The 24,052-nt window shown below is 61.1% G+C and overlaps 7 protein-coding genes across 8 annotated transcripts; 2 read left to right on the top strand and 5 right to left on the bottom strand.

The window, feature by feature from the left end:
• The first annotated feature begins 145 nt into the window (after positions 1 to 145).
• Positions 146 to 2,537, top strand: GRC3 (Polynucleotide 5'-hydroxyl-kinase grc3). 2 transcript variants are annotated; one of them, XM_047985375.1, is made up of 5 exons: positions 146 to 249; positions 296 to 464; positions 521 to 623; positions 681 to 944; positions 990 to 2,537. In XM_047985375.1, exons 1-5 carry the CDS (start codon positions 207 to 209, stop codon positions 2,337 to 2,339), a joined length of 1,929 nt encoding a protein of 642 aa, XP_047841352.1. In that variant the 5' UTR covers positions 146 to 206; the 3' UTR covers positions 2,340 to 2,537. The 2 variants fall into 2 exon arrangements, with proteins under 2 accessions (XP_047841352.1, XP_047841353.1); XM_047985376.1 differs by having other exon boundaries at positions 146 to 464.
• Positions 2,538 to 3,814: 1,277 nt separating this feature from the next.
• Positions 3,815 to 6,864, top strand: JDV02_004184 (uncharacterized protein). The gene is made up of 6 exons (XM_047985374.1): positions 3,815 to 4,471; positions 4,537 to 4,761; positions 4,815 to 4,923; positions 4,978 to 5,385; positions 5,440 to 5,530; positions 5,588 to 6,864. The coding sequence occupies exons 1-6, from the start codon at positions 4,403 to 4,405 to the stop codon at positions 6,675 to 6,677; spliced, it is 1,992 nt and encodes a 663-aa protein (XP_047841351.1). The 5' UTR covers positions 3,815 to 4,402; the 3' UTR covers positions 6,678 to 6,864.
• Positions 6,670 to 9,413, bottom strand: PUT3 (Transcriptional activator). Its single transcript, XM_047985373.1, has 4 exons — positions 9,173 to 9,413; positions 8,728 to 9,041; positions 7,480 to 8,658; positions 6,670 to 7,408 (listed from the first exon to the last, which is right to left on the bottom strand). The coding sequence occupies exons 1-4, from the start codon at positions 9,208 to 9,210 to the stop codon at positions 7,002 to 7,004; spliced, it is 1,938 nt and encodes a 645-aa protein (XP_047841350.1). The 5' UTR covers positions 9,211 to 9,413; the 3' UTR covers positions 6,670 to 7,001.
• A 488-nt stretch (positions 9,414 to 9,901) lies between these two features.
• Positions 9,902 to 10,823, bottom strand: JDV02_004182 (uncharacterized protein). The gene is made up of 3 exons (XM_047985372.1): positions 10,396 to 10,823; positions 10,169 to 10,312; positions 9,902 to 10,101 (listed from the first exon to the last, which is right to left on the bottom strand). The coding sequence occupies exons 1-3, from the start codon at positions 10,582 to 10,584 to the stop codon at positions 9,940 to 9,942; spliced, it is 495 nt and encodes a 164-aa protein (XP_047841349.1). The 5' UTR covers positions 10,585 to 10,823; the 3' UTR covers positions 9,902 to 9,939.
• A 510-nt stretch (positions 10,824 to 11,333) lies between these two features.
• Positions 11,334 to 13,607, bottom strand: ALP1_1 (Basic amino-acid permease). The gene is made up of 5 exons (XM_047985371.1): positions 12,642 to 13,607; positions 12,418 to 12,565; positions 12,253 to 12,358; positions 11,841 to 12,200; positions 11,334 to 11,780 (listed from the first exon to the last, which is right to left on the bottom strand). Exons 1-5 carry the CDS (start codon positions 13,203 to 13,205, stop codon positions 11,375 to 11,377), a joined length of 1,584 nt encoding a protein of 527 aa, XP_047841348.1. The 5' UTR covers positions 13,206 to 13,607; the 3' UTR covers positions 11,334 to 11,374.
• A 3,347-nt stretch (positions 13,608 to 16,954) lies between these two features.
• JDV02_004180 (uncharacterized protein) lies at positions 16,955 to 18,128 on the bottom strand. The gene is made up of 2 exons (XM_047985370.1): positions 17,669 to 18,128; positions 16,955 to 17,583 (listed from the first exon to the last, which is right to left on the bottom strand). The coding sequence occupies exons 1-2, from the start codon at positions 17,722 to 17,724 to the stop codon at positions 17,388 to 17,390; spliced, it is 252 nt and encodes an 83-aa protein (XP_047841347.1). The 5' UTR covers positions 17,725 to 18,128; the 3' UTR covers positions 16,955 to 17,387.
• A 1,918-nt stretch (positions 18,129 to 20,046) lies between these two features.
• On the bottom strand, positions 20,047 to 20,382 carry JDV02_004179 (uncharacterized protein; the record flags this gene model as incomplete). The annotated part of the gene is made up of 2 exons (XM_047985369.1): positions 20,047 to 20,278; positions 20,333 to 20,382. The coding sequence occupies 2 exons, from the start codon at positions 20,380 to 20,382 to the stop codon at positions 20,047 to 20,049; spliced, it is 282 nt and encodes a 93-aa protein (XP_047841346.1).
• Positions 20,383 to 24,052: the final 3,670 nt, after the last annotated feature.

Below are 24,052 nucleotides of genomic sequence, written 5' to 3'. Positions count from 1 at the left end.
AGGTTTGGAAATTTTGGAGGGCGCAGGGAAACGGCCCACTTCTTGACGCGCCTGGCCCACCGCGCGCAGCTGCGCCAAGTGCGTGCGACCTATCGATAAGGCCCCACCAACAGCTGCCATTCAAAAGCCACAACTGCAAACGTGAGGACGTCTGCTGCGTGGCTTGACATCCAGCTCATTGTTTGGCATAGAGTCGGAGCGCTGGCATGTCGGCCAAGAGAAGAAAGATCGATTCCCCAGGCACGCAGGGTCAGTGGTCCGTCTTTACAAGTGAGTGCGCGCTGAACAGAGTTAGTGAGCGCTCTCAGCGCCCTGGCAGCCAGGCGGTTGGCGCCTGCTGAGCCGAGCCCTTCCACGGCAACGCCTCCGCCATCGAACCCGTTCAGTCCTTTGCTTCGGCGACGGGATGCCGCTGAGTCGCCCAAGAGGCTGGCCAAGGCGCCAACCCCGACCCAGGATGTGCGGTATGTCGCCTGCGCTACCATCTAGGCGTGCTGGATACTCGCTGATTGCCTTCCAGCCCCGAGTCCAGGGCGACTCAGACGTACTCGTCCTTCCGCCTCACGAAGAGCAACCACAGGGTCCGAGCCGGAGTGACGGAGCTCAAGCTAGAGGGAAATGAGGTACGAGAACCCCCTTGGCTCATTCATAGGCCTTGCCCACGCCGCTGACATGGGCAGCGCTTCCTCGTGCTCGGCAGCTTTGGCCTGCGCGTCCTGGCCGGCGAAGTGACGATCGCCGGGGCCATGCTCCGTCCAGGCGAGACCACTTACTGGGTCCATGCGCCGCACTGTCACGCAGTGCCGGTCCTCAGGACGACAGAGAGGACGAGGCTAGAGCTCCATAGTGATCCCAAAGCGGAGAGTCTGCGCAAGCTCGGCAGGTTGTCGCCTCTGTTCCGCGGCATATGGAACGAGGGCCAGGCAAGGCCAACCTTTCAGTTTGTACGTGTGACTACTGGCTGCCCCAGGCTGAGCTGACAGAGGCAGCTCGGGACGTCTGAAGATGTACCGCCAAAGTCCATCATCCAACCGCTTGCTTCGCCTCCTAAGTGGAATAAGAAGCTTCTGTCCCTGGTCGAAGCCGCGACACGCGCACCGTCTGCGACGCTCGTCTGTGGCCCCAAATCGGCTGGCAAGTCGACCTTTTCGAGACTTTTGACCAACCGGCTCCTCACCTCTGCCGGCGGAGCCAAAGGCGTCATAATTCTGGATCTCGACCCGGGGCAGCCCGAGTACGCGCCGCCGGGGACGCTCTCACTGGTGCACGTCTCGACGCCCAACCTCGGCGCGCCCTTCACGCACCCCAGCCTCGACGACGGAGCGTACCGCGTGCTGCGATGCCACTCCCTGGCGTCGGTCAACCCGGCATCGGCCGCGGACCTGCATTTTGAATGTGCCATGGACCTCTACGACCTCTATCGGCGCATGCACCGCCATTGCCCCCTGATCGTCAATACGCCGGGTTGGGTGCTTAGCCTCGGTCTGGAGCTGCTCGTCCAGGTCATCGTCAACATCCGGCCAGAGGTCGTCTACATGTCGGAGGAAGGGCCCATGGAGACGGTTGACGCCCTCACGGACGCCGCCAGGGACGGATTCACGGCGCTGCCGTCACAGCCTGCTGAATTCGCGTCCCGCACCGCTGCGCACTTTCGCGACATGCAGACCATTTCCTACTTTCATAGCGCACCCGACGGACTGCGTCTATCGTGGACGCCGTCCGCGCTGTCCTCGGCACGCCCGCTCGTCATCCACTACATCCGAAGCGGCATCCGCGGCATCCTGCGCTACGACTACCAGCTGCAGGCGGACCTGCTCTCCGAAGCCATCAACGGCGCCATTTTGGCTGTCGTCGAAGTGGAGTCACCCGAGGCCCTCCGAGGGCTCCCTGATCCGCGCCCGACACCCGAGGGCATCCCATTCATACCCAACCCCAACGACGTTGCCCTGGACCCGCGACACTCTCGCACCATTGGGCTCGTCCTCGTCCGCGGGGTTGACGCCGGGCGGAAAACCATGCAGGTCCTGACGCCCATGCCCTTGCAGAGCATAGCCAGAGCACGCGCCCACGGCCACGACATCGTGCTTGTTCACGGCAAGTTTGACGCGCCAACCTGGGCATACACGGAGCACCTGCATGAGCGAGATTTGGGGGAGGCCATCGCAGAGCTCGAGGTCACAGACGAGGACACGAGTGAAGACTCGTCAGAGGAGACGGACTTGTCTGTGGACGTGGAGGAAGCGGTGCCGTGGGTTGAAGTGCTAAAGGGAAACCAGAAGCGACCGGTTGGATCGCGCGTGTGGCGAGTTCGCCGGGACTTGGGGCGGGCGACGGACTAGCATGCTGAGTAGAGATCTGATGACGTGGCTTTGTGGTGAGAGAGATGGAGAGCACGGACCGGAGGGACACATGTCCGAGTGTAGAGACAGAGGCAAGACGGCGTCGCGTGCATGCCGGTAGCTGCATGACATCCGCGTGCCGTGCCGCGCGCATTGAGAAGCATAACATATGACTTTGCTTCGTATGCATGTCATGGGCCACTGTGAAGCAAGCAAGTCAAGACCCCCCTGATTGGCGCACGAGTAGAGCGCCAACGTTCGTGCTGGCAACATCCATTTACAGGGACGTGGTAGAGACACGGTTGGAGTCGATGCCAGACACGTCGCCGCCCTACGAGGGGCATGTGGATTCGTGCTCCGCGCCTGTCTGGGACTTGTAATCACGGAGCCCGAATGTTGCAGATGAGGACAGACGAAGGAAGCATCGCCGGCTCGAGCGAGTGTTGTGGGCCCGCAATGCGAGGCCTCATGCCACGGCACTCGGATTGGGGGTAGTGAACAGCATCGACGGGATCTGAAGACGTCGGGTGCGCCAACGACGCCGAGCCATGGGCGATGTAGGTGAGTCTTCGACTTGACAACAGCGTGCGGCGTCCAGTTGTGGCTGGCGTTCACCGCGGGAGCCAACGTCAGTACCATCTGCTAGATTCGTAGGTACTGTAGGTAGGAAGGTGCTAGGTAGTCGATTCCTCGCCTCCCGCGGCCCAAGATGCAGGGTTTACTAAAGCAACCCTGAACAACCCGAAGCAGCAGCGCCCAGCGGTCGGGGAACGCGCACATGGGGAGCGAGCTGGCACAACTCGCAACTGCACGAGTCGCATGCGCTAGGCACTACTTACCTTAGTACCTACCTCTTGTGCTATATACCTACGGTACCTACCTACCTACCTACGTTGTACATACTACTAGGTATTAGTAGGTACTAAATTATACTGCTCCAATCGCGGCACTACTGCAGGAAGCACCTTCCTCGTCCGCTGAGACATGGCGGACGTCGTTGAGAGGCGGAGGGCTGGCCTGAGCGGCGCCCCGAGGAGCTGGAACGGCTCAACGGTCGGTCGCGCTGCCGATCCACCCTTTAGCGAGCCTACGAAGTAACATAGTAGTAGTACCAAGGTGAGGTGATTCATCTGCGGGAACGGCCGCGCGCTTGGGCCGCAAACCTACCTTCCTAGGTACCCAGTACCCTAGGGACCTGGGAGCGGTTCGCTTTGTAACAGCAGCCTGATGCGCTCAGGTGCGAGGTTGGGCGTGCTGAACAAAAGCACAGAGGTTAGTAGTTAGGTTGGGCAGAACCTGGAAGGCTCCAGATGGCTGCCCGCCCGGGCTTCTACCTCTCGGTTTTAGGTTAGTAGTAAGTTACGTCTTGGTACCAGAGGTAACTACGATGGGGCCGGGAAACGGTGGAAAAGAGCCCGTAGTAAGGTGGGCCACCAAGAAGCAAATGCGATGCACGGAGTCGTCGCTCCTCCAAACTCTGAGCAAGCCCCCGTGCGACAGTCTGGCCGGCTGACCAGATTGCCCACCTAGGCGCACACTGCTGCCCTCCAACAGAGAGAGACAGACACGGCAAACGGACGCGGCCAGCGGGGTGACGCTCAACTGGAATGGCTTATGTGCCTCCAAAGGCGCGCGCGAATAAAGGTATCTCCATAACTACCTAGTACCGCCTCCGGCGGCCCTCCACAAAACCCTCCACGCCCGGGTGACAGCCCCGAACCCTCCACCCGCCGCCCCCTCCGTCACGGGCGACCTTGACATCGATCCTCCGCTCGCTATCCTGCACCCACGCCATGCCATACCGTTTCGACTCGCGCGTGCCGCTGCGCCCTCGTTCCGCCCGCCCTCACAGTTCCAGGCCCACGCAGACGAGATCCGTCGTCGATGCTGCGCATGAGCCTCGCGAGGCACTCGTCCTCCTCCTCCTCCGCCGCCGCCGCCGCCGCCGCTCGCCCTGAGCCCTGGGGCTCTGAAGCCCGAGCGGCCCCCCCCGCTCCCCTCTTCTCCCCCGCCGCAGCCACGACGAGGACGACACCGCCGCCGCCGCCGCCGCCGCCGCCAGCATGGGCGAGAGCCCCAAGGAAGGCTACAGCCGCTCCGCATGCACAGAATGCCAGCGTCGCAAGCAAAAGGCGCGTTGCGTCCCGTCCGTCTTTTCTCGCCGCCTGCGTCTCACTGACCCCTTCCCTCGCCTCAGTGCAATCGCGAATGGCCCTGCAATCACTGTCAGAAACGCAAGGTCGCCGACAAGTGCCGCTTCGGTGGCCACGCCAGCCCAGACCGGCCGGGCGAGTCGCGCAAACGCCAGCACAGCAACGACGACACCGACTCCACCGACACGAACCCATGGGATGACGCGGACAGCGGCTTCGAGGCCCTGGGGTACACGGCGTCTCACCTCTTCTCTGGCCTCGGCCAGGAGGTAAGTCTCATTGCCATGGTCGGTTCAGACGCTTCGGCTGACACCGCTGCCAGCGGAGATCCAAGACGACCGCGAGGCAGCAGCGGCAATACTACATGGATGCCGGATCGTGTCCGCAGCTCGCCCGCGCCCTTCAGGTGCTGCCGCCGCGACCGTACACGGGTGAGCGACGCCTCTGGTCTCTCCCCCTTTGAGTCCTGTGCTGACACTCGCCAGACTCACTCGTCCAAAACTTCCTCAATAACGTTAACTACCATTACTACATCATCTATCCGCCTTCCTTCCTCGACGAGTACCGCAACTGGTGGGCGTTGCGCTCCGACGGCCGGCCGCTCGAACTGCACTGGACATGCCTGCTGCTAGTCGTTTGTGCCTGCTCTGCGCAGTACACCGACCCTGAGCTGCAACAGAAGCTCGAGTCTGACCTTGGCGAGTCGATACAGCGTCTGACCGAGGCCTACCATAATGCCTACCGCGAGCTGCACAGCGTCATTCCCGTTGGCCACAATCACCTTCTCAATGTTCAATCTCTGTTGCACTCGTGCTACTGGTACAAGTCGGAGGCGCGCTTCATCGAGTGCTGGCATGTCCTGAGCACGGCGATCCGCGAGGCCCAGGAGCTGGGTACGTTCTGCGCTTTAAGGCCCCCACGGCGCGGACGCTCGCTGACCCGACCAGAACTCCACCACGAGACCTTCGCCGGCCACATGTCTGAGTTTGATCGCGAGATGCGGAGACGGGTGTGGTGCATCCTCAACGCCTGGGACTGGTGCGTGTTTCCCCTCCACCGAAGTCACAATAGGCCTCCGTTGGCTGACCCGGTCAGGCAAATATCGTCGTTGCTCTCGCGCCCCCTGCTAATAGACCGCACCGACTGCGACGTCGGACACCCGAGTCTCAAGCTCGAGGGGTACTCGCCCTCACCATTGCTGCACATGAGACTGCAGTCGGAGATTATCATGCGGCTCTCTCACCGCTTTGGTTCGATCAAGAACGTCGCTAGCCCTGATGACGTGCAGGAGTACCGGCGCCTTATCGACGATTGGACTTATACATTCCCCCCAGCTTACGACCTCAAGAACCCCGACACGAGTGCCGACGCGCAGCGGCGCTGGATCGTGCTGCACCGCCACTACTTGCGTACCATGACCTACTCGATGATGCTCGACCCGTTCCGTGCATACCTAACTCGGCACATGTCCGCATCGTCGCCGCCAGTGGAGCTCAGCATCCGCAGCGACGGGCTTGACTACGCATTACGCCTTGTGGGTGCTCTGCACGGCTTCTTCGACCACGTTTACCCTCGTGATGCCAAGTTTCACTGGGTGCTGTTCTGCATCTTTGACACGGCGGCCGTGCTGTGCTCGTCGCTGATGCACGACGACGACGGCAGCATCCCGCGGCGCGAAGAGATCCTCGGCGCTATCGATGATGCCGTCGACAAGCTACGACGCCTCAACACAGTCACCAAGGCGGCCAGGACGTCGTACGAGGTCCTGGTCCGCGTCTCGCAGCGCGTCACGCGCAGCCCCAAACCTCCGGTGCCGTTGCCCTCGCCGCCAGCCATATTGCGAGCGCGGCCGCAAGAATCTAGGAAACTGGCCAGGCCGAATGCTGCTGCTCCCAGCGCGCCCGTTACCGGGCCGTACCCGTACGCCGGCGCCATGGCGCTCGCCCCTACGGCGCCGATGCCCGGCGTCATGACTTCGGGGCCGGGATACCCCGTGTCGACGGCGCACGGCTTCGTACCGACGTCGGCGCCCGTGGCCATGGGCTATCCGGCGTACCACGAGGCAAACCCCTACCAGGCGGTCGAGTTTGGCGACATCACGCAGCAGGACCTGGGCGATCTGGCCAGCCTGTGGGACTATGAGAGCCTGGACCTGAACTTTATCGGACCCACCCTCATGGGGTAGGGGGAGCGAGGCTGTCGTGGAACAGCGCAGAGTTATAGTATTACTATAAGGCCCTCATCATGGACGGATGCTTGCATGCCGTCAACACTGCGCGCGAGCAAGGGCACACTACCTATGTAGGTACATGGCTGCCACGTCCAGCCTGGACGATCTTCCCTCAGATGGAACAAATTCAAGCTCGCGGGTGTTGGCTCCACGCCTCGTGTGTATTTGCTGTGATTGCCAAATGAACGCATGCTGTGTGTGATATCTGCTGCAAGGTGCTCGCGACTGTCGCGTCCACGCACGCACCATGCGAACCCAGCACTGGACGGGCACGCCTCGTCATGTCTCACCCACACCGTACATGAAATCCGACAGGCTCATGCTGCCCGGCAGGTCCAGGTCGAGGTCCATGGCCGGGTACGCGAAGCCCTCTTCCCAGAGGCGCAGGTCCATGTCGTCGTGCAGGGGCTCGTCGAGGGCGCTGTTGCTGACGACGGGGAAGGCTGGGGCGTCGACGCCCAAGGCCACGGCCGGCTGTGCCTGCGGCAGCGGCGAGTGCAGGCCGGCGAGCAGCTCGTATCGCGCCCCCATGTGGCTGTTGCCGCGCTCGCCCATGGCGCGCAGGAGCCCCAGGCCGGTGTCGGTGGCGGCCGCGCTCGCGGGATCGGGCGGGAACGCGGCGCAGACCATGACGAGCACGATGGTGGCCGAGAAGATGTGCTCGCCGTCCATGTAGCCATACGTGGCTACGTAATTCCCTCGTCATGTCAGTCGGGGCCAAAAAAGTTTGGGGGGAGTAGAAGCAGCAGAGACTCACCGACCATGTCGCGCTGGGCGGCAATGGCCATCATATTGACCACGTCCTGGGCCGCGCCGACGCACATGTCGACGACGCGGACCGTCGTCGGCGACAGCCCCTCGCGCCAGTCGCCGCGCTCGCCGGCCCGCAGGCGACGCTGCACGACGTGGAATAGCAGCGGGCGCACCGCCATGTTGATACACTGGTAGTAGTGGGCGAGGGCGCCGACGCTCTCGCGGCTGAAGCGCAGGCGGGCGGGCTCGAAGCGCAGGCCCTCGGGTAGCTCGCGATGCCAGCGCGAGAGGGCCGTCATGATGGCCTGGACGGCGGCGATGAGGCTGCGGCCGGAGCGCGGCGCGCCCTGGCCGGGCCGGCGGTAGATGGTGGTGTGGATGCGGCCCAAGATGCGCGACAGCTCCGTGTAGTGCCGCAGGACGACGGCCGGGCAGTACTCGGGGTCGGCAGGCAGCCGCGACGGCGGGCCCACGCCCACGTCCTCGTCCTGGATGGAGATGGGGTTGCCCGACTTGACGCACAGGATCCGGTCCATGCTGTAGACGGACCACCACACGCGGCGCCGGTGCTCCGCCTCGGCGTCGTCGTCGCCCGGCGCGGCCCACTCGACCTCCTCGTGCAGGCCCAGCGAGACGGCCATGCGCACCGCCTTGCCGATGTACTGGAACGCCGCGTCGCGCCGGTTCATGTTGGCCATGAAGTAGCCCGCCAGCGCGAGCGTCTCCACGCACAGCACCGAGCCCTCCTCGTGCGTCTCTGGCAACAGGCCCAGCGCGTCGGTGAAGTAGTCAAACCCCGGCGGGCCGCGGAAGTCGACCCATTGGTTGACCGAGTAGAGCTGCCCGAATGCCAGCACCAGTAGCACCTTGGCGTGCTTGAGGCAGGCATCGCGGTCGCCGGCGTCGGGCGGGCCACGCCGGTACGCCTCGGCGAGCAGCTGCTCAAACGACTCGCGTGGGTCCGTGAAGGCAAATATGGTGCCGATGTACATGTATTGCGCCGCGAACAGCCGCCGCGCGATGTCGATGGGCGGCAGCCGCGAGCGCCGGACCTGGCGCCGTGACGGCAGAGCGTCGGGCTCGTACAGGCTCCGGGCCAGGCCGTCGCCGACGCCCTCGCCCAGCCCGGACAGCTTGCGCACGCTGCGGAGGAAGTTGTCCGATGACGCGGGGCCCTGGAAGCCTGTGAGGTCAGCGAGCGGTTCGCGATGAGATGAACGCCCATGGATGCGGGCTGTGCGCGTCGACGTACTGGTCGAGTTGAGGCTCAGCCGGGTCAGAGCGGCCAGCGGCTCGTGCTCGTCAAAGTCGTTATGATGGTGGTGAGGTTTAGCCTGGCCGGCGTCATGGTCCTCGGGGACCTCGCCGCTCTTGGTCGCGGCGCCGCCGCCGGCCAGAACCTTGTCGAGCGCCTTGGCCTTGGCCTCGAGCTCGCGCAGGTACGTCTCGTTGACGAGGACCTTGCGCGCACCCTCGTAGACGCACTCGAGCCCCGCGTCGCGGCACCGCGAGCACGTCGGCTTCTCCTTGGAGCAGTACGAACGCCGTCGGCGGCAGTGGAGGCACCTATAGGCGAGGCGGTCAGCGGAGCCGACATCGTGGCAGACAGCAAGCCCACGGCTCGATGACGGGCGTCACGTAGCGGGCGTGGGTGAACCCCCCGGGGGAAGGACGGGGGGGAGGAAGGCGGTGCTCACGCAACTGGCCGCGACGTGACCTGGTCCGGCTGTGACATTTGTCGGCGGTCGTTCCCGTCGGCGAGCTCGTTTCAATGGCGCGAGGTCGGCGTCGCACCTGTCGGCGGGCTCGGTCAATGGTTGGCAGCGGCGGGTCGAAGCATGAGTGATGCCCTCCTGCGGGGTCTGTGACTTGCGGATGCGCGTTGAGTTGTTGTGCATGCGGCACACACCACCACCTGCGGCTGCGCGGTGCGAGGCATGGAACTTAGGGTACTGAAAGTGCGGCAGGGTGAGCCCCCGCTGGGGGCGAGACGTCAGCAACGAGGACTCATCAGCGGGATACCCGGCAGGCAGCCCAGGCAATGCCACCCTCGGGAACGCAGCCCGTCTGTGAGCGCCCCCTGCCCCTCCCGATGCCGGCCCGCGTGCCCCACGGCCCGCCCGGGCGATTGATGTCGGAGGAGCGCTCGTCGCGGGCCGGCCTTAACAGACGTCCTGAGGGCAGACTTGCAGTCTGCAGAGCGGCAGAGATATGAAGTTTGCGGTGATGGCATGAGGCAGGGTTGGCAATTTGACATCATCGTATGAAGTAGAGAAAATCCGGCCAGCCTGCCACCGACCGACCCCTCGCAGCGCATCCACCCCGCCCTCACCAGGCGCTTGCAATGGAAGGTGCGATGAGCACAATCAGAACAGACACGACGTGTCAAGAAAGTCAAACCAACACAACAATAAGCAATTCATGCTCGCTCGCTACCAGTATATATTATTGACCTTCCATGCCATTACCATCGCCTGCCAGCGTCCCGCAATAACCGCCTCTGCTGTTTCTGAAAGACAAGACCGCATACGTTGCACAGCGTCCCTGGCCCGTCCGGGCCTTGCCGCCACTCAGGCGTGTCCCCCGTGCCACACGAGTGGCATCTCATGACGGCGTTGCTCAGGCGCTGCTCCGGTCAGCCTCTCCGATCGACCGCACACGCACGGGCCGGGGCGGGGCAGGGAGACACATACCTGTCGCCGGGTCTTGAGCGCCTGCCGTGCTTGTTGGGGCGGCACCGCCGCCTTGGCCGCCGTGCTCCTCTCCTGCTTCACCGGCGTGGCGAGGGGCGAGCTCGATATGACGATGCTACAGTCGGCCTCCAGCTCGCGGCGGATCTGCGGCTCGGTCAGCGCTGTCAGTTGATTCCCCGAGGCGCCCGACGAGGGTTGGTCGGTTGTGTAGCCTGGCGCCCGCGTACCATCTCGAAACCCCCGTCGCCTCCCGGACGGGCCTTGGGCTCGACATCGCGAGTGTGACGGCGGCCCGGCTCGCTTTGTTGCTGCTGCTCCTGACGCCAAGCGTCGACGGTGCCCTTTGCAGCCCGCTTATTGTCCCGGGGCGAGCGCGTGCATGGACCACGGCCCGGGCTGAGGCTCGTGATGGACATGGGCAGGCGGATTGAAATGCGGGGGGGGGGGGGGTGGTGGAGCGATCGGCACCTCTCTCGAATCGGGTCGAAGGCAGGAGTCGGGACCCCCCTGGCCTTGGTCGTCAATCCACGAGGCAAGTGACGTTGTGGTGTGTGTACGTTGCTCGCTCGCCGAGCCCGCGTCGCTGAGTCGTCTCCAGGAGGCCACGGGCAATGAGGGGGAAGACGTGAGAAGAGGAGACGAGCGGGTCGGGCAGTCGATTGGGGTCGCGCTCGACGCCGGCCGCGTTCGACTACAGTAGTATGGAGTGGCGGCTCAGAGTTTTTGCGCCGACTGGACGCCCGAACACGACGAGACCCTGGGTACTGCTAGTTACCTACTAAGGTACCTAGTAGGTGTGCTTGCGTTCCATGGCATCCAAACCTCGCCTCCCCCCCTGGCCTGGCCAGGCCTCCCGGGTCCCGTGGGCATGCCTGCACTGTTGCAGCGCCCGCCCCGTCATGCACCAAGGGTCCCTAGGTAGCGCCGCGGGAAACCCGCCCTGGTGTCGGGCTGTCCTCCAGCGGATCGTCGTTAGCGGCCCCAACCCCGCCCGGGCCATGTTCAATCTGAGGTGGTTGAGGCCATGTCTCGAGTCTGGCTTCCATCGTCCCAACACCTTTCGCCAGTATGCATTGGGTGTGAACGAGTTGCGCGGGCCCGAAGCCCTACCTTAAACGCTCAGGGATTGCTGTGGCGGCGGCCTTCTGGCAATGAATGATCCATGCTCAACAGGAAACAGATATGCAATTGCTATGCCGCTAAATGCTAAAACACCCACGTCACTGCGCTCTTTGCTCTCGACCGCCATCCTTTCTCCTTCTCCAGCTCCGGCTCCGCTGGGTAGACATCTGTCTCGAGATCCATTTCCTCCAATCTCACGAACTTGGTCCGCTTGATCACCTTCCACGCCACAAACATGACGAGCATCACAGGCAGCTCAATGTAGAAGCTGACGAAGCTGACGGCATCGAATTTCGGGCTGAAGCAGCTCCACCCCTGGACGAGGACGAGGAAGCTGTTGAGCACAATGGCAATCCACGGGCCCCACGGGTACGTCCAGTTCTTGAAGGGGAGCAGGTGCGTCTTGCCCTGGCGCTCGAGCGCCGCGCGGAATCGCAGAGAAGCGATGCCAATGGAGATCCAGCTGAGCTGATTTGAGACGCCGACAAGACTTGTGAGGTTAGCATCGTACTGGAGAGCGACTGGGGTGAGATGGCGACTCAAGACGTACTTTTGCAACCAGGTCCAGAGCTGCCCTGCGCCGATGAAGCTGGAACCAAAACACAGCCCTGCGACGAGGCTGGTCGCCAGAACTGCAACCCACGGCACTTGGTGGCGGTTTAGCTTGCTAAAGAAGCGCGGGGCGTGACCCTCGGCGCCAAGTGTGAACAAAAGACGCGCACCCGCGAAAAGCGCGTGGTTGCCCGCAGACAAGACGCTGGTGAGGATGACGGCGTTGATGACGCTGCCAGCAGCCTTGGCGCCCGTCATCTGGAACACAATGGTGAAGGGCGACGTGGTCGTTTCCTTGGACGAAAGGTTGGGGTACGTGTAGGGTACGTTGAGTCCGATGAGCAGGATCGACAGGATGCTGATGGGAGTCAGGTGAGTGATGGGGCTGTGACGGAGAGAGAGGTGCTTACTAGAAGAGCAGGATGCGCCAGAACACGTTCTTGACGACTCGCGGCATGTTCTTGGTCGGGTTCTTGGTCTCGCCAGCCGTGATTGCAATGGACTCGGTGCCGCCATCTGCGGTTCCGTCAGCGACGCTCCAACTAATGCGTAAGAAGGGACAAAGTACAACGTACAGGCAAATGACGCCGTCACGAAGACAGAGGCGAAGCCCCCAATGCCGTCGACAAACGGCGCGCCGGGAATGTGCCAGTTCTCACCGCCAATATAGTGGTGATCCATGTTGCCGCCCACGTTGACGACAATGCCCATGACGATGAAGACCTGGATCGGGTTTTGTCAGTGGCTGGTAACACACACGGGTTTAGCGCCCCGCCCGCTTAAAAGAGGGGGGACTCACAACAATGGTGATGACCTTGAGCAGGCTGAGCCAGTACTCGACCTCGCCATAGGCGCGCACGGTGATAATGTTGAGGCCGATGAGGACGAACCAAAAGATGAGACTCAAGGCCCAGCCGGGAAAGTTGTCGGTCCAGTACTTGAGAATGAGCTGCAGCGCGACCAGGTCGGAGGCGGTGGACACGGCGTCGTTGAACCAGTAGTTCCAGGTTAGGGCGAAGCCAAAGGCGTCGTCGACGAAGCGGCCGACGTAGGTGCAGAAGCTGCCTGCGACGGGGATGAAGGCGGCCATCTCGCCGAGGCACAGCATGGTGACGAAGACGATGGCGCCGATGATGGCGTAGCAGATGAGCATCGAGGCCGGCCCGCCCGTGGCCAGCGACTTGCCGGTGCCGAGGAACAGACCGGTGCCAATGGTGCCGCCAATGGCAATCATCTGCACTTGGCGGGCGGAGAGGGAGCGCTTGAGGCGGTCCGAGTGGGCGAAGACCTGGCCCTCCTCGAGCTCGGCCTGCGGCTCCTTGCCCGAGGGGGGCGGCCTGTTGGCCTCGTGCATGTGCCCCATGTTGCGTTTCTTGTGAGGCTTTGTTGAAGGAGCGTGAGGAGAAGGAGGAGAATCAATGTCTGAGATGTCCCTCGTGCCAGGGTTTGTCTGAGACTGGCGACTCTTGAGCTGCGACTTGCAGTACGAACGAACGTAACTACTAGTCGGTCCCTTGGTCCTAGAGCCGCTGCTGACGCAGATGCGGGGCAGCGCCGCCCAATGCGGAAGGCGATTGAAGGCCGAAAAGAGGCAAGTCGCGATCCCGGTCAGCGGCAGCGGCGGGCAGTCTGTCGGCAGTACGTACAACCGTTGGACAACCGGCCGTTTGGCTGCCAAGGTGAGGCGTTCTTTTTGGGATGGGGGGAAGGGCGAGGGTGACGCAGGAAAACGTTCTGTCGCGTGCGCACCACGCGGGAGGTTGACGTGAAATACTACCTACTCAACGTGTAAAAGCCCTGGCGCTAGGTCGATGGCGTGCTCGGGCATCGGATGCTTGGAAACCCACCCGGAGAGTCGGCCTTTTAGTAAGCTTTTTGTTTTTTTTGGCATGACAGGTGCCCTTGGTACTAGCCTCTTCTCCACTTTCCAGTTGTCATCGTCGCCTCGAGCGAGTCTCGACTCTCGACTACTACCTCTACCTAGGTACCTTGCTGCAAGATGCAACCTTGGTACCTACGCTGCACGTCCCGTCAAACGGTTCCAACGGGGCTGCGCAGCTGACGTGCCGCTGGTTGGGTTGATGCGCAGTGCAGGCACATTGTACATGCATTCGTCATGGGGCTTGTTGGCTGGACCTTGCGCGCGGCCGCGATTCGACACAGCTGCCGATGTGGTGGTCTGTGAGCGCCGGGAACCAGTCGATCAATCATCGGGTGGGAAACCTACTTACAGGTAGTACCTATAACATGACATGACACACAATGCATGCCCTACATAAGGTATGCATATACTGTACATACAGTAAGTATGTGGTGACTTGTCAAGTCGGCGACTCCAGGCAACATCACGTGTCCCCGCTGTACTGCGTCCTCGGCGCCCGTTCATGCTTCATACATGGAGCTGCGTTTTTTGTCCTTCACACGACGCTGGTGCGCGAGTTCCCACGTAGCACGGCAGAAGGCCGGTCTCGAGCCCGGCCGCCCGATCAAACTCCCGTTTTTCCCGCGCCCGCCGCCGCCCGGAAGCCAACAAGCCCCGCAGACGGACTTCCAAGTTCCACAATCTCGCGGCCCCACTCGGACCGCCACACTGACGGGACGCGCCGCCATGCTACGCCATGCGACGAAACGTCGGCAAGCCAAGGGGCACACGCCACCAAGCCATGACGCTGGGTAGCAGGAGTGCTGCATTGGCATTGGCATCTGGAATTCCCAGGGCGGGCAGTCGAGCCAGAAGCTGTCTGCCCGGTGCAGCCTGTGCCCCCGGTACGATGCGGGGCTGGAGCGCTACATGTATGGATGACTTCGTATAAGCCTGGGCATCATGCGCATTGAGAGTACGTACTACTATTGAGGCGGGGTGTCTGTTCGAGGGCAACGCCTCATTCGCACCCATCAAAGGCGTGCGTGCCATGCCGCCGCAATCGCTTCCGATCCAACCCAAGCTTCCAACAATGTTTTGCCTCAGGCCCGCGCTGCGTGCCTGCGATGCATACTCAGCAACATTCAACCGCGACCCCCCAAACAAAGTGAACCAACACAAGTTACCCCAAAGTATTTGCTCGTCCCCTCATTGGCCATGTCTCTGTCGGCACCAGAGGTCCATGTGCCTCGGCAGTGACCTGCACCGAGACAAAGCAGGCGGCCACACCCCTCAACACGGGCTGGATTGAGTACATCAGAAGTTGCTCTGCAATCAACCTCGCGCTGACTGGGTCGTCGAGACAGCGTAGGTAGTGTTCCATGGCCGGCCGTTTGCGGTCATGTGGTTCTGTGTTGTCGCCCGCGGGATGCAACTCATCATCACTGTATGGCGACACTCGCTTGTTAGTACCTTGGTAGTAGTGGTTGTCCATAAGGTAGAGCCAGCCGCTGGGACAGGGGTGGTGTGCACTCACAGACACCCAGCATCTGAGCCACAGTTTGCCCGTGTGGAGGACATGGTGGACCTGGGGACAAGCCGGAACAGAATCAGCCAGGGCATGGATAATCGTCCGAAAGCTGAGGCGACGAGGCCCGTGAGATATATAAAGTGCCACGCACGATCAAGCTTCCATCGGTGCCTCATTTTTCGCACGGGCACCCGGCACTTGCGCTGTGAGCGTGAATTGCCTCTCCGGCGCAACTCAACAGAATACGCTGGCTCGCATATGTGCGTGAATACACGTTTCCCTTGCTACCCGCGGCCATGCTATTGGTGCCGATTGCCCTGGGTGTCGGGGCACGCCAGACATCATGCAAACTACACCGCGCCAGCCTATCCAGGTGGCCGGTGCAGCCTCACCCCCCCGAGAGGTGCAGGGTCCGCGCTAACAAGGGAACGGTCCAGGCAGTCATTGACAGCCCGATCGATCGCCGGTCTCACGGTAGGGGTTGCGCATCATCAGGCGTGATGGCTGCCGCGACGCTTGACGATGGAAACCCCCTTCGGGGCACAAGGCCGAACGCGCAGGCGCGGAGCCCCAATCGGAGACTGGCGCTTGGGTAGAGCAAGGCCCAAAAAAAAGGGAGGCATGGCGGCTGCCGTGGCGAATCGGCGCCAGAACGGACGTTGCTTCAACCAAGGCTGACCGCGTGCTCATCCGCTCCCGGGGGTGCTTGGGGGGGGGCGTTGCGCTTGAGTGCTTCAACCAACCACCCTGCTGGAGCAACTCTTATGCCGAACCTTGCAGGAGCGGACGGATTTTCCCTATGGCCCGCGCGTCATATATGACGCCGCGCCGCAATTGGCTCTGTCACGGATGCAGACATGGAGAAACGTCGAGCCAACAAAGAGGATGCGATGCAGGCGCCGCCCGCACCACATCAGCCTTCGCCAGGGTGCACACGCTGACTTCGGTGCGGCGCGCAGGCCCGTCACGTCAGACCCCGCGGCAGAAGGTCCCGGCAGTAGCAAAGCGATCGGATGGATGCAGTCGGATGGATGCTCCCGTGGCCTCGGGTCGATCAATGCCCGTCTGTCAGCTTTGCTTTTGTGCAACCCGTCTGGCATGTTGCAACGGGCCCGTCCCTCACGTTTGCCTCGTGCTGTGTCTCAGGTACGCGGGATTCTCTATCGAGCTAGGTGAACCGACGATGCCCGCCCCCCTCCCCCTCGGGGAACAGCCCGAGCCGAGGACGATGCCTTCATCCCTCTGCGTTAGGCAACATGGTTTTCCTGCCACGGGGCGGCTCCCTTATGGCGCCGCATTGCCCACGTATCGTATCGTGCACACTCCAACCAAGGGCCGGTCCCTTTTGGAAACCAGCACCAACAGTGGCGAGCCACCGGCCGTGAAGCTAGGATCACCCCCGTCCAGCCGCACAGGATCCGATCTCTTCAACTGGCGAGGGTCTGTACGCTTGTTGGTCCCGGGGCGTGCACCGTTCGCGGCGGACACGTGGCTCTCCCCAATCTCGAAACCTGCACATTTCCAACGCAGCCGCGAGATTCGGCGCGGCCACCTGACCCGAAAATTTTGCTGCAGATTGCAGTTTCGACTACTGTACAATCTACCTTGCCGATGGAAGCCATCGCCGCCGATGACGCCAACAGCTCCTTGCCCTTCTTGGTCAACTGTGTGTCACTGGAGACTTGTGCGAGCGAGCGTCACAACGAATGTCTTATTTTTGGGCCAAACAAACTAAGCTAATAAGGACTGACGTGACGGCGGGCAGACAGAGTCAAAAGTGCGAGCCTTCTTGGCGCACTTTTGGAGCGGCGGCCCAAGCTCGCCCGCCACGTTTTGACAGCGCTGGCTCGTGGTACGAAAACAGAATTGACCCATGAGAAGAAAGAAGACGATAAAATTGACGTTATGTTGGCCAACATATTTCAGATGTCGAAGCTGGATCCATGATCCGCGGCTGCATGGAGTAGGGTGTTGAACGATACGGCGTGCAGCCAAACGTTGTTGCCGTGTTGAACGGGGCGTTCGGACGTCATTGTCCGAAAAGTGCGGTGCGTCGAGCCGACCGCGGATGTTGTGGGCCACGCCTATAAAGGCCGTAACCAGTGCGTGTACGGACCAAGCATAAGGTAGGTGGCGGTGATCAAGTCGGTTGATCAGGAGCGACCGCCTTCCTGGTGTGTCGCCGGCCCCGCGCCTTGTGTCTGCGTATCCTGCCGCGGCACGAGGGACAGGAGCACGACAGAGGCACCCGAGTCATTGACCCAGGCTTGTATGTCCATCGGCTCTGGGGGTTCGGGGTCAGGGTCAGGGTCCGGCTGGGGGTCCGAGCCGCCATCGACTGGGTCAAAACTAAACCCAAAAAAACAAATCAGCTATATATCAGCACTGGCTGTGCTCCGTTGTGGAATGAGAAGCTTGGGTGGGCATGACATACTCTTTGTCGCTGCCGACACAAACACGCACCGAGTCCGAACCGCTCTCGGTAGGCATGATGACGAAGCCGCCACCACGACCGGCGCCCAAATCGGGACGAGACAAGAAACAAAGTAGACCCGACGAAAGATGGACGTGACAACAAAAGACTGGCAGAAGACTATACCCCGCAGGACAGCACCGTCCGCAGTGGCGAAAAATGAAGAAGATGGACGATAGAAATGACGAAACGTAGAAACTGCCGCGCGGATCCAGACGGCGCTTGGATTGTGCCAGTGGTGGAGAGACGAAGGGACGAGCCCAGGTATTGAACTAGGGCCTCGAGAGAAAGGCGAGCTGACACAACCGACCCAGGTGAGCACCTTACTCTCAACTCAAGTCAAAGACGGGCAGTGGGGCCGGGAGCGTCGAGCGACCAAGGTGGCTAGGTAGGCGGGCAGTTGCCTTGCGCACGATGGGGGGGCTCGTCGGCTCGAGCGACGTGAACTGACGGGACTCCAGGGGGGCCTTTGGTGGTGGTGGTGGTTGGCCGCCGAGGGGCAAGGACCGGGGATTGGGGGAGCGGCGAACATGGGTAGCTGGTCAACAGGGGCAAGGGGTGGATGGAGGGCTTCTCGCCGTCTTGTCTGCCGTACGACAAGCCGCATGGCGAGCATGTCCATTGACGCGGGCCCTTGTCTGCCTGTCATCTGTCTGCACGCCTGTCTGCCTGTTCGTCGTACAGCAGTAACCAGCACCAGACGAACGGCACAGCCTACTGGAGTTGGAGTTTCTGATGGAGGCAGAGCCAGGATCCCCTTGCCCTCTGCGATGGATGGCTTAGTTCGAGTCCCACAGCCGGCCACCTGGACGCCCATGTCTGCCAGGCAACCAGGCAACCGAACCGCCTCGACAATACCCACTGTCTCCCGAACCATGAGATGATACAAAGAGATGGTGGGCAGTACTACAAAGTACGAAGAAGAGGGATCAGAAAAGAGCATGGCGCGGCATGGATACTCGTGGGGACCGTTTCCACCCGCCCGCGTGCAGACGGAAAGCCAAGGCGTCTTGGACCCGCCAACCCCAGTTCATGGCGCTACGCTACCCAGTACACCCCCGCGCCGAACTCAGCGCACGATTCTGTGGGCAGCCAGCACGCGCGACTCTAGTGGTCCAATCAGGCGATGCCGCAGTGCAACTTCTTGCCAGTTGCCCCCGGGTGGGGCTAGCCTTGCCTGTGCGCCTGCACCAACCGGCCAAGGAGACGGGAGGAAAAGAAAAAAAGAAAGAAAATAACAGTCAGAGGTCAAGCAGCTTCAACCCTGGATGGACGTTTGTGCGTCCGTCGTGTCTTGTCGTGGCGTGTCGCGCTGTGGTGGGTGGGTCGGGGCGTTCGGTGCTCCCCCAACAAGCCCCCCCCCCCCCCGGGGTCCCCTTCCCTGAAGGGCCCGAGTTCCATTGTCTGATCTTGGTCCGGCTCCATCTCAACCCCACGCCCTCCAAACACCTGGAAAACCAAGGCCCCAACGACTGCCGATGACACTACACTCCCCACCTCGGCGGCGCGGCCGCTAAAAGTAGACAGCGTTTCGGGCCGCCAGCCCGGATTTACTATGGATTCCACCGCTAAGCCCGTTTGGGCGGCCCCGAGTCTCTCCACTGTCGACCTCGTCCCACTGTCTCAGCGTTTAGGACGCCGGACGAGAGCGGGCGGTTTTTTCAAATCTCGAAAAAAGGGACCGGGCAGCCAGCCCGCCCTTTGGAGGCATTTGTCAAGGGTATGATGCGGTACATTGTGGCCGCGCCTCGGTGTGTTGTGACCGACACGCGACGCGGACAAGGGCGTCTGAGCGCTCCTGGTCAGCCCTACCCTACCCTCCTGTGCTGACATGCGCAGTCCGATGCGATTGGACGTGCTCCGTACTCATGCGGCGACAAAACCCGTACTGCCAAAAAAAAAAAAGAAACAAAAAAAAGAGCGCCTCTCTACTTGTCCACATACATCCGCTGTCTGACGCGACGGAAAGCGCGACGGGCATCGCGGCTTGATGCGCCCGACAGATCAAGCCAGACCCTTCAGAAAGGCGAATGAGTAGGTTCATCATTGTGAAAAGGTTTTTCTTCACGCTGTAGCTGCTAAAGTCTTTCGGCAATTTTCAATCATTCAAAATCAACCCTCGACTCCCCGACCGGTGTATTGCTCACATAACACAAGCGCCAAGAGGCATAGAAGGCAAAGTAAATAGAAAATGTGTGCTCCCCCCAAGCCAACACAAACAAGTCGCTGTATGCTGATGATCAATGAAGCCTGGCGAGTGGAGCCCGGGGCTGTCGTGGCAGCTCAAGCTGCTAGATGGCCTCATGGGTTGCACAATGCCCACTCCCGCGCCGCCCCCCTCACTTCTGCGCTGCCGGCTCTGGAGTGGTTTCAACGGCCGCCGCCCATCCCCCAATGCCGCTCCCGCTGCCCTGGCCAGGCACGGGCGGCTTCCAGTAGGACCAGCCTTGAAAGCCCTCTGCGCCAAGGACGACTGTGCGAGGTTCGCTGCGGTCATTCACCCAGTCAGCGAGCCTGGCCGAGGACTCCGCGGCCTTGTCGGCGCCAGAAACGCGTTCCTCGCAATGGCAGCTGTTGTCTCAAGGTCAAAAAACGACAATCAAGCTCAGGGCCGGGCGCGCTTACCCAGGGATGGAGCCCATGCTGGCTTTCACGGAGCACGCGCTGCAGCTCATGGTGGTGATGTCGCGCCTAGGTTATGGTTTGTGCGACCAAGATTGTGTAACGTGTGGTGAGTGAGAGAGGCGAATGGTGTTGAGCCAGAGTCAATCCAAGATCGTGGGGGAGAATGGGGAGGGACAGACAGTTGAGCAGAGAGGCCGAGGGGTAGAAGGGGTCCGCCACTTTATACGCTTTGCTGAGAGGCTACATGTATGTAGACACGTGCTAGCAGACATGGAGCGGGAATCGGCTCTTTGCTGTCTGCCTGCCAGCACATCACCGACAAGCTTTTCGGTGCAAGGCCGCCCAGTGTGAGGCATTTGCCAGTGGCTTTCGGTGCTTGTTCAAGCGGTCGCGTGAATGGGGCCTTGTAGGGCCTGGAGATGCTTCTGTCTGCTTAGACCCCTAGGGACGCCCGTCCATCCACTGTAGACTTCCTGTTGCTCCGAACAATGCTGGCGTCTGGTGTCACGTCATCGAGCCTCAAAAAACTGCTGTGACACCAGGAAAAGGTAGGAAAACCCACGCTGTGCTCGATCTGTACTGGGCGATTGGCGTGCTGGGCATAGTGAGCCGGGACCCCTAGGATCAGCCTAAGGTCACGGAGCTCGCAACTCAGGAAGCCACAACCGTGGGTTCTCGTGACGGTGTAACGAGGGCCATTAATATCTTAGTGCTCGCCGGCCAAACATCGACGCTTAAATTTCCATCGTAGCAGCTACAGGCCGACGGTCAATTGGGATAGGACAGGTTCCCCTCAACCGATGTTTCAAAAATAGAGCCGGTAGGGGAGAGCATATGTCTGCGAGCATCGAGGAGGATGAGCTTCAACGGGTATGGATGGCCAGAGAGTCCAGGACAAGAGGCAGACGGTGATGGAAATTGTAACCCATTGCAACTCGAGGGGCCGCACGCAAGATAGGCGGCTGTCACCCGTACATTTCGGCTCGTCCAGAGGCCCGAAAAACCACCATGTTCGAAACACCCAAGCGGCATGAAACTTACACTTTTAGCCGCGACAAACATAATCAAGGGCTACGATTGGGGAGCGAGCGAGCGACGACGACGACATGGTGTCAGCCGCAGCGTCGCAGGCTTTCTGTAAGTGGATGGGCGTTGCGTCCGTGATGCGGATGGAAGCAAGCTACCTTGGCCCGGGACTGAAGCATGATGTCCTGCCAGTTAGCAGTCTCGAACTCGGGCGAGGCGCCCCCGGAGGTGGCCAGCTTCATTGCGTGCTCGACGTGCCGTCCACCATGTCGAGGCTTGGTGGGAGGTCGTCATCCGGACCCCCCCTGCTGCGTCGATCCCCCCTCCGCTGCCTTCCCTGCTGCGGCACCCCCCTCCAAAAAGCCTCTGAAAGGACCGAAGAGCCGCACCCTGCGCCCCCTTGGGTATACCTAGGCGCTATTCGTCTGTGTAAAATTTTTGAGAAGCCCCAGATTTTTTGTCTCGGGGGCTTGCAATGCCCGTCGGTACTGGCTACCTCTACTGCTGTGAGGGCACCTGCCAGCCTAGCAAGGCTGACGTTGCACCTGCACACCAGCCACTGGCCTGCCATGTGCTCGCGGACGGGCAGGGTCGGCTGCCGACTGGCCCGGCATCGCGCTACTAGCGGCAGAGATGGCGCCAGGAGCTTGATATCTATCGGCAAGGGCACGCTCTGTACTGCCGTACCTATGTATGTGTTGTATTTATGTATGTCTTATTTGCTACTTTCCTGGCACTAAACTTGGCGCGCGAAACGTACTTGACTATTCGGTCAGGGTGCGCATGCACCGGGACTTACAGCAACCTTCAAGGCTGGGCATGAAACGGACTGCGGCACGATTGCGGCCAGTTCTAACCTGACAAGTCCGACCGACGATCTACAACCACATTCGGCATTCATTACGCTCGTGAATGCCGCCCGATTTACATGTAGCAAACAGGAGCCCGCATCCACTATCAATTTCGCTAGCCAGAAGACCAGGCCACCAAAACACAGCCACGTTGACACGTACTTGGTAGTTGCAATCTAATATACTGTGCAACCCATCCCCGGCCCCTCCCCAGCCAACGACTAACATCAATGATGCCATCCAATGATTCACAGTCGGCCGGGCGGTCTTGGGGGCTGTGGACTGATTCAACCCGCGAGTTGAGAAGCCGAGCCGCAAAGGCAAAGTCCCAAGATGGGGGGGGCGGCGTGCCGCCAGAGATGCCAAAGGGTGAGACGCACGCAGACAAGCAGCTGGAGTAGCGGCGGACTCCTATCCGGAGGTGCCACAACGGTGAAGACGTGACGCTCTCACGATATGGCAGTGACCACGAGCGACTCTGGGCCGTTGCTGTCCGCGCACAGAGTCAAATTGCTCCGACAGGCTGCCGCGTGAAGCTTCAATCTGCACTTTTGTTTTTCAACGAAACGAGCCCCAACCACTCGCAACGTTCCATTCTTTTCAACTTGCGACCCCGGTCATGTTCTTGACTTGATATGCACGTCGCGCCGCCACTGACGACGGCCGTAGTTAGGCCTACAAGCCAATGATCTTGACTCTATTGAGTTGGCCACCGGCAGTACTTACTGCGCATTCAAATGGCGAGATGCCTTAATATCTTGTCGCTGGGTCGGAGTTTAGTGGCGCTTCATTCAACTCGCGGATAGGTACGTTAGTAACTAGGTATCGGGATGCAGAAGGGTCCCCAAGCGGGGCGAGGCACATAGTATACTGTAGGATTACGCAAAAAGCCCCCCCTGTTTGCAATTCATCCTTCATCGGCTCGCCCGGGTGTTAAGCTTGGGGCGCTGGGGAGTGACAATGCGCCGCCGCACGCAAAACCTCGATCCACAAGCGGGTGATGCCTGACACCGCCCCGTCAAGACTCGCATCCCGGTGAACGGGCCACCAGATCCAACGTCATCAACTCCACGATTCTCATGCACGAAATAACTACATCCTTGTTGAGTTCAAGATGCTGTCCGACAACGTCACGCAGGAACATGACATGGAGTCGTTCGTCAAGCACCCAAAAAAGGCGTCTGGGTCTGCACTCTGCAGTTTAGGCGCATATGCGTGTTTGAGACAAAGACGCAACACACCTACAAACTCGAAGCAGAATGCCCCAGAGAGACTGGCAAGACCCCAGTCAGTGACTTGTCCCACAAGCACGATGGCGACGCCCTCTTCGACGCAAACCCCGAAGGATTCGACAAACAAGATCAGGGACCATGGTATTTGAATGGCCATTTCAATCCCCAAAACCGCTACAAGAAGCTCGGGCAAATGCTGCGTCATCGTCCAATCCTCCAGTCCGCGCAGCCTGTCTCGCTCACGCACGGACTTTTCAGCCTTTGGCACGTTTTCGGGATATGCCCTGGACGGGATCAAGACCGCAGTCGACACGCAGCTAGGCTGATGCGATGACTGTTGTTGGGTCGCCAGGGCGTGCCCTTGGCCAGCTGCTCATCGGGATGCCGAAAGCCGCCAAGACACTGGGCAAATTAGGGGGGATCTCGCCACGAGCTTTGGCGGCAGCAACTGCTAGTCTCCTCCTTGTAGAATCGGTGCACCGACAGAAAGTGTGTGTGACGGTGGACGCCAGGGACGGCGCGGTCCGCATGTCTATGGCCGCCGCCGTCCTTGCACGAAATACGAAGTACTAACGTTTTCGCCTGCATTTGATGCCGCGCTCGGTTCTCTC

This window comes from Purpureocillium takamizusanense, chromosome 3 (assembly GCF_022605165.1).
Source record: "Purpureocillium takamizusanense chromosome 3, complete sequence".
NCBI classification, from domain to species: domain Eukaryota; kingdom Fungi; phylum Ascomycota; class Sordariomycetes; order Hypocreales; family Ophiocordycipitaceae; genus Purpureocillium; species Purpureocillium takamizusanense.
Note: the sequence above shows the minus strand (reverse complement) of the source record. Positions and strands in the feature narration are given on the sequence as shown.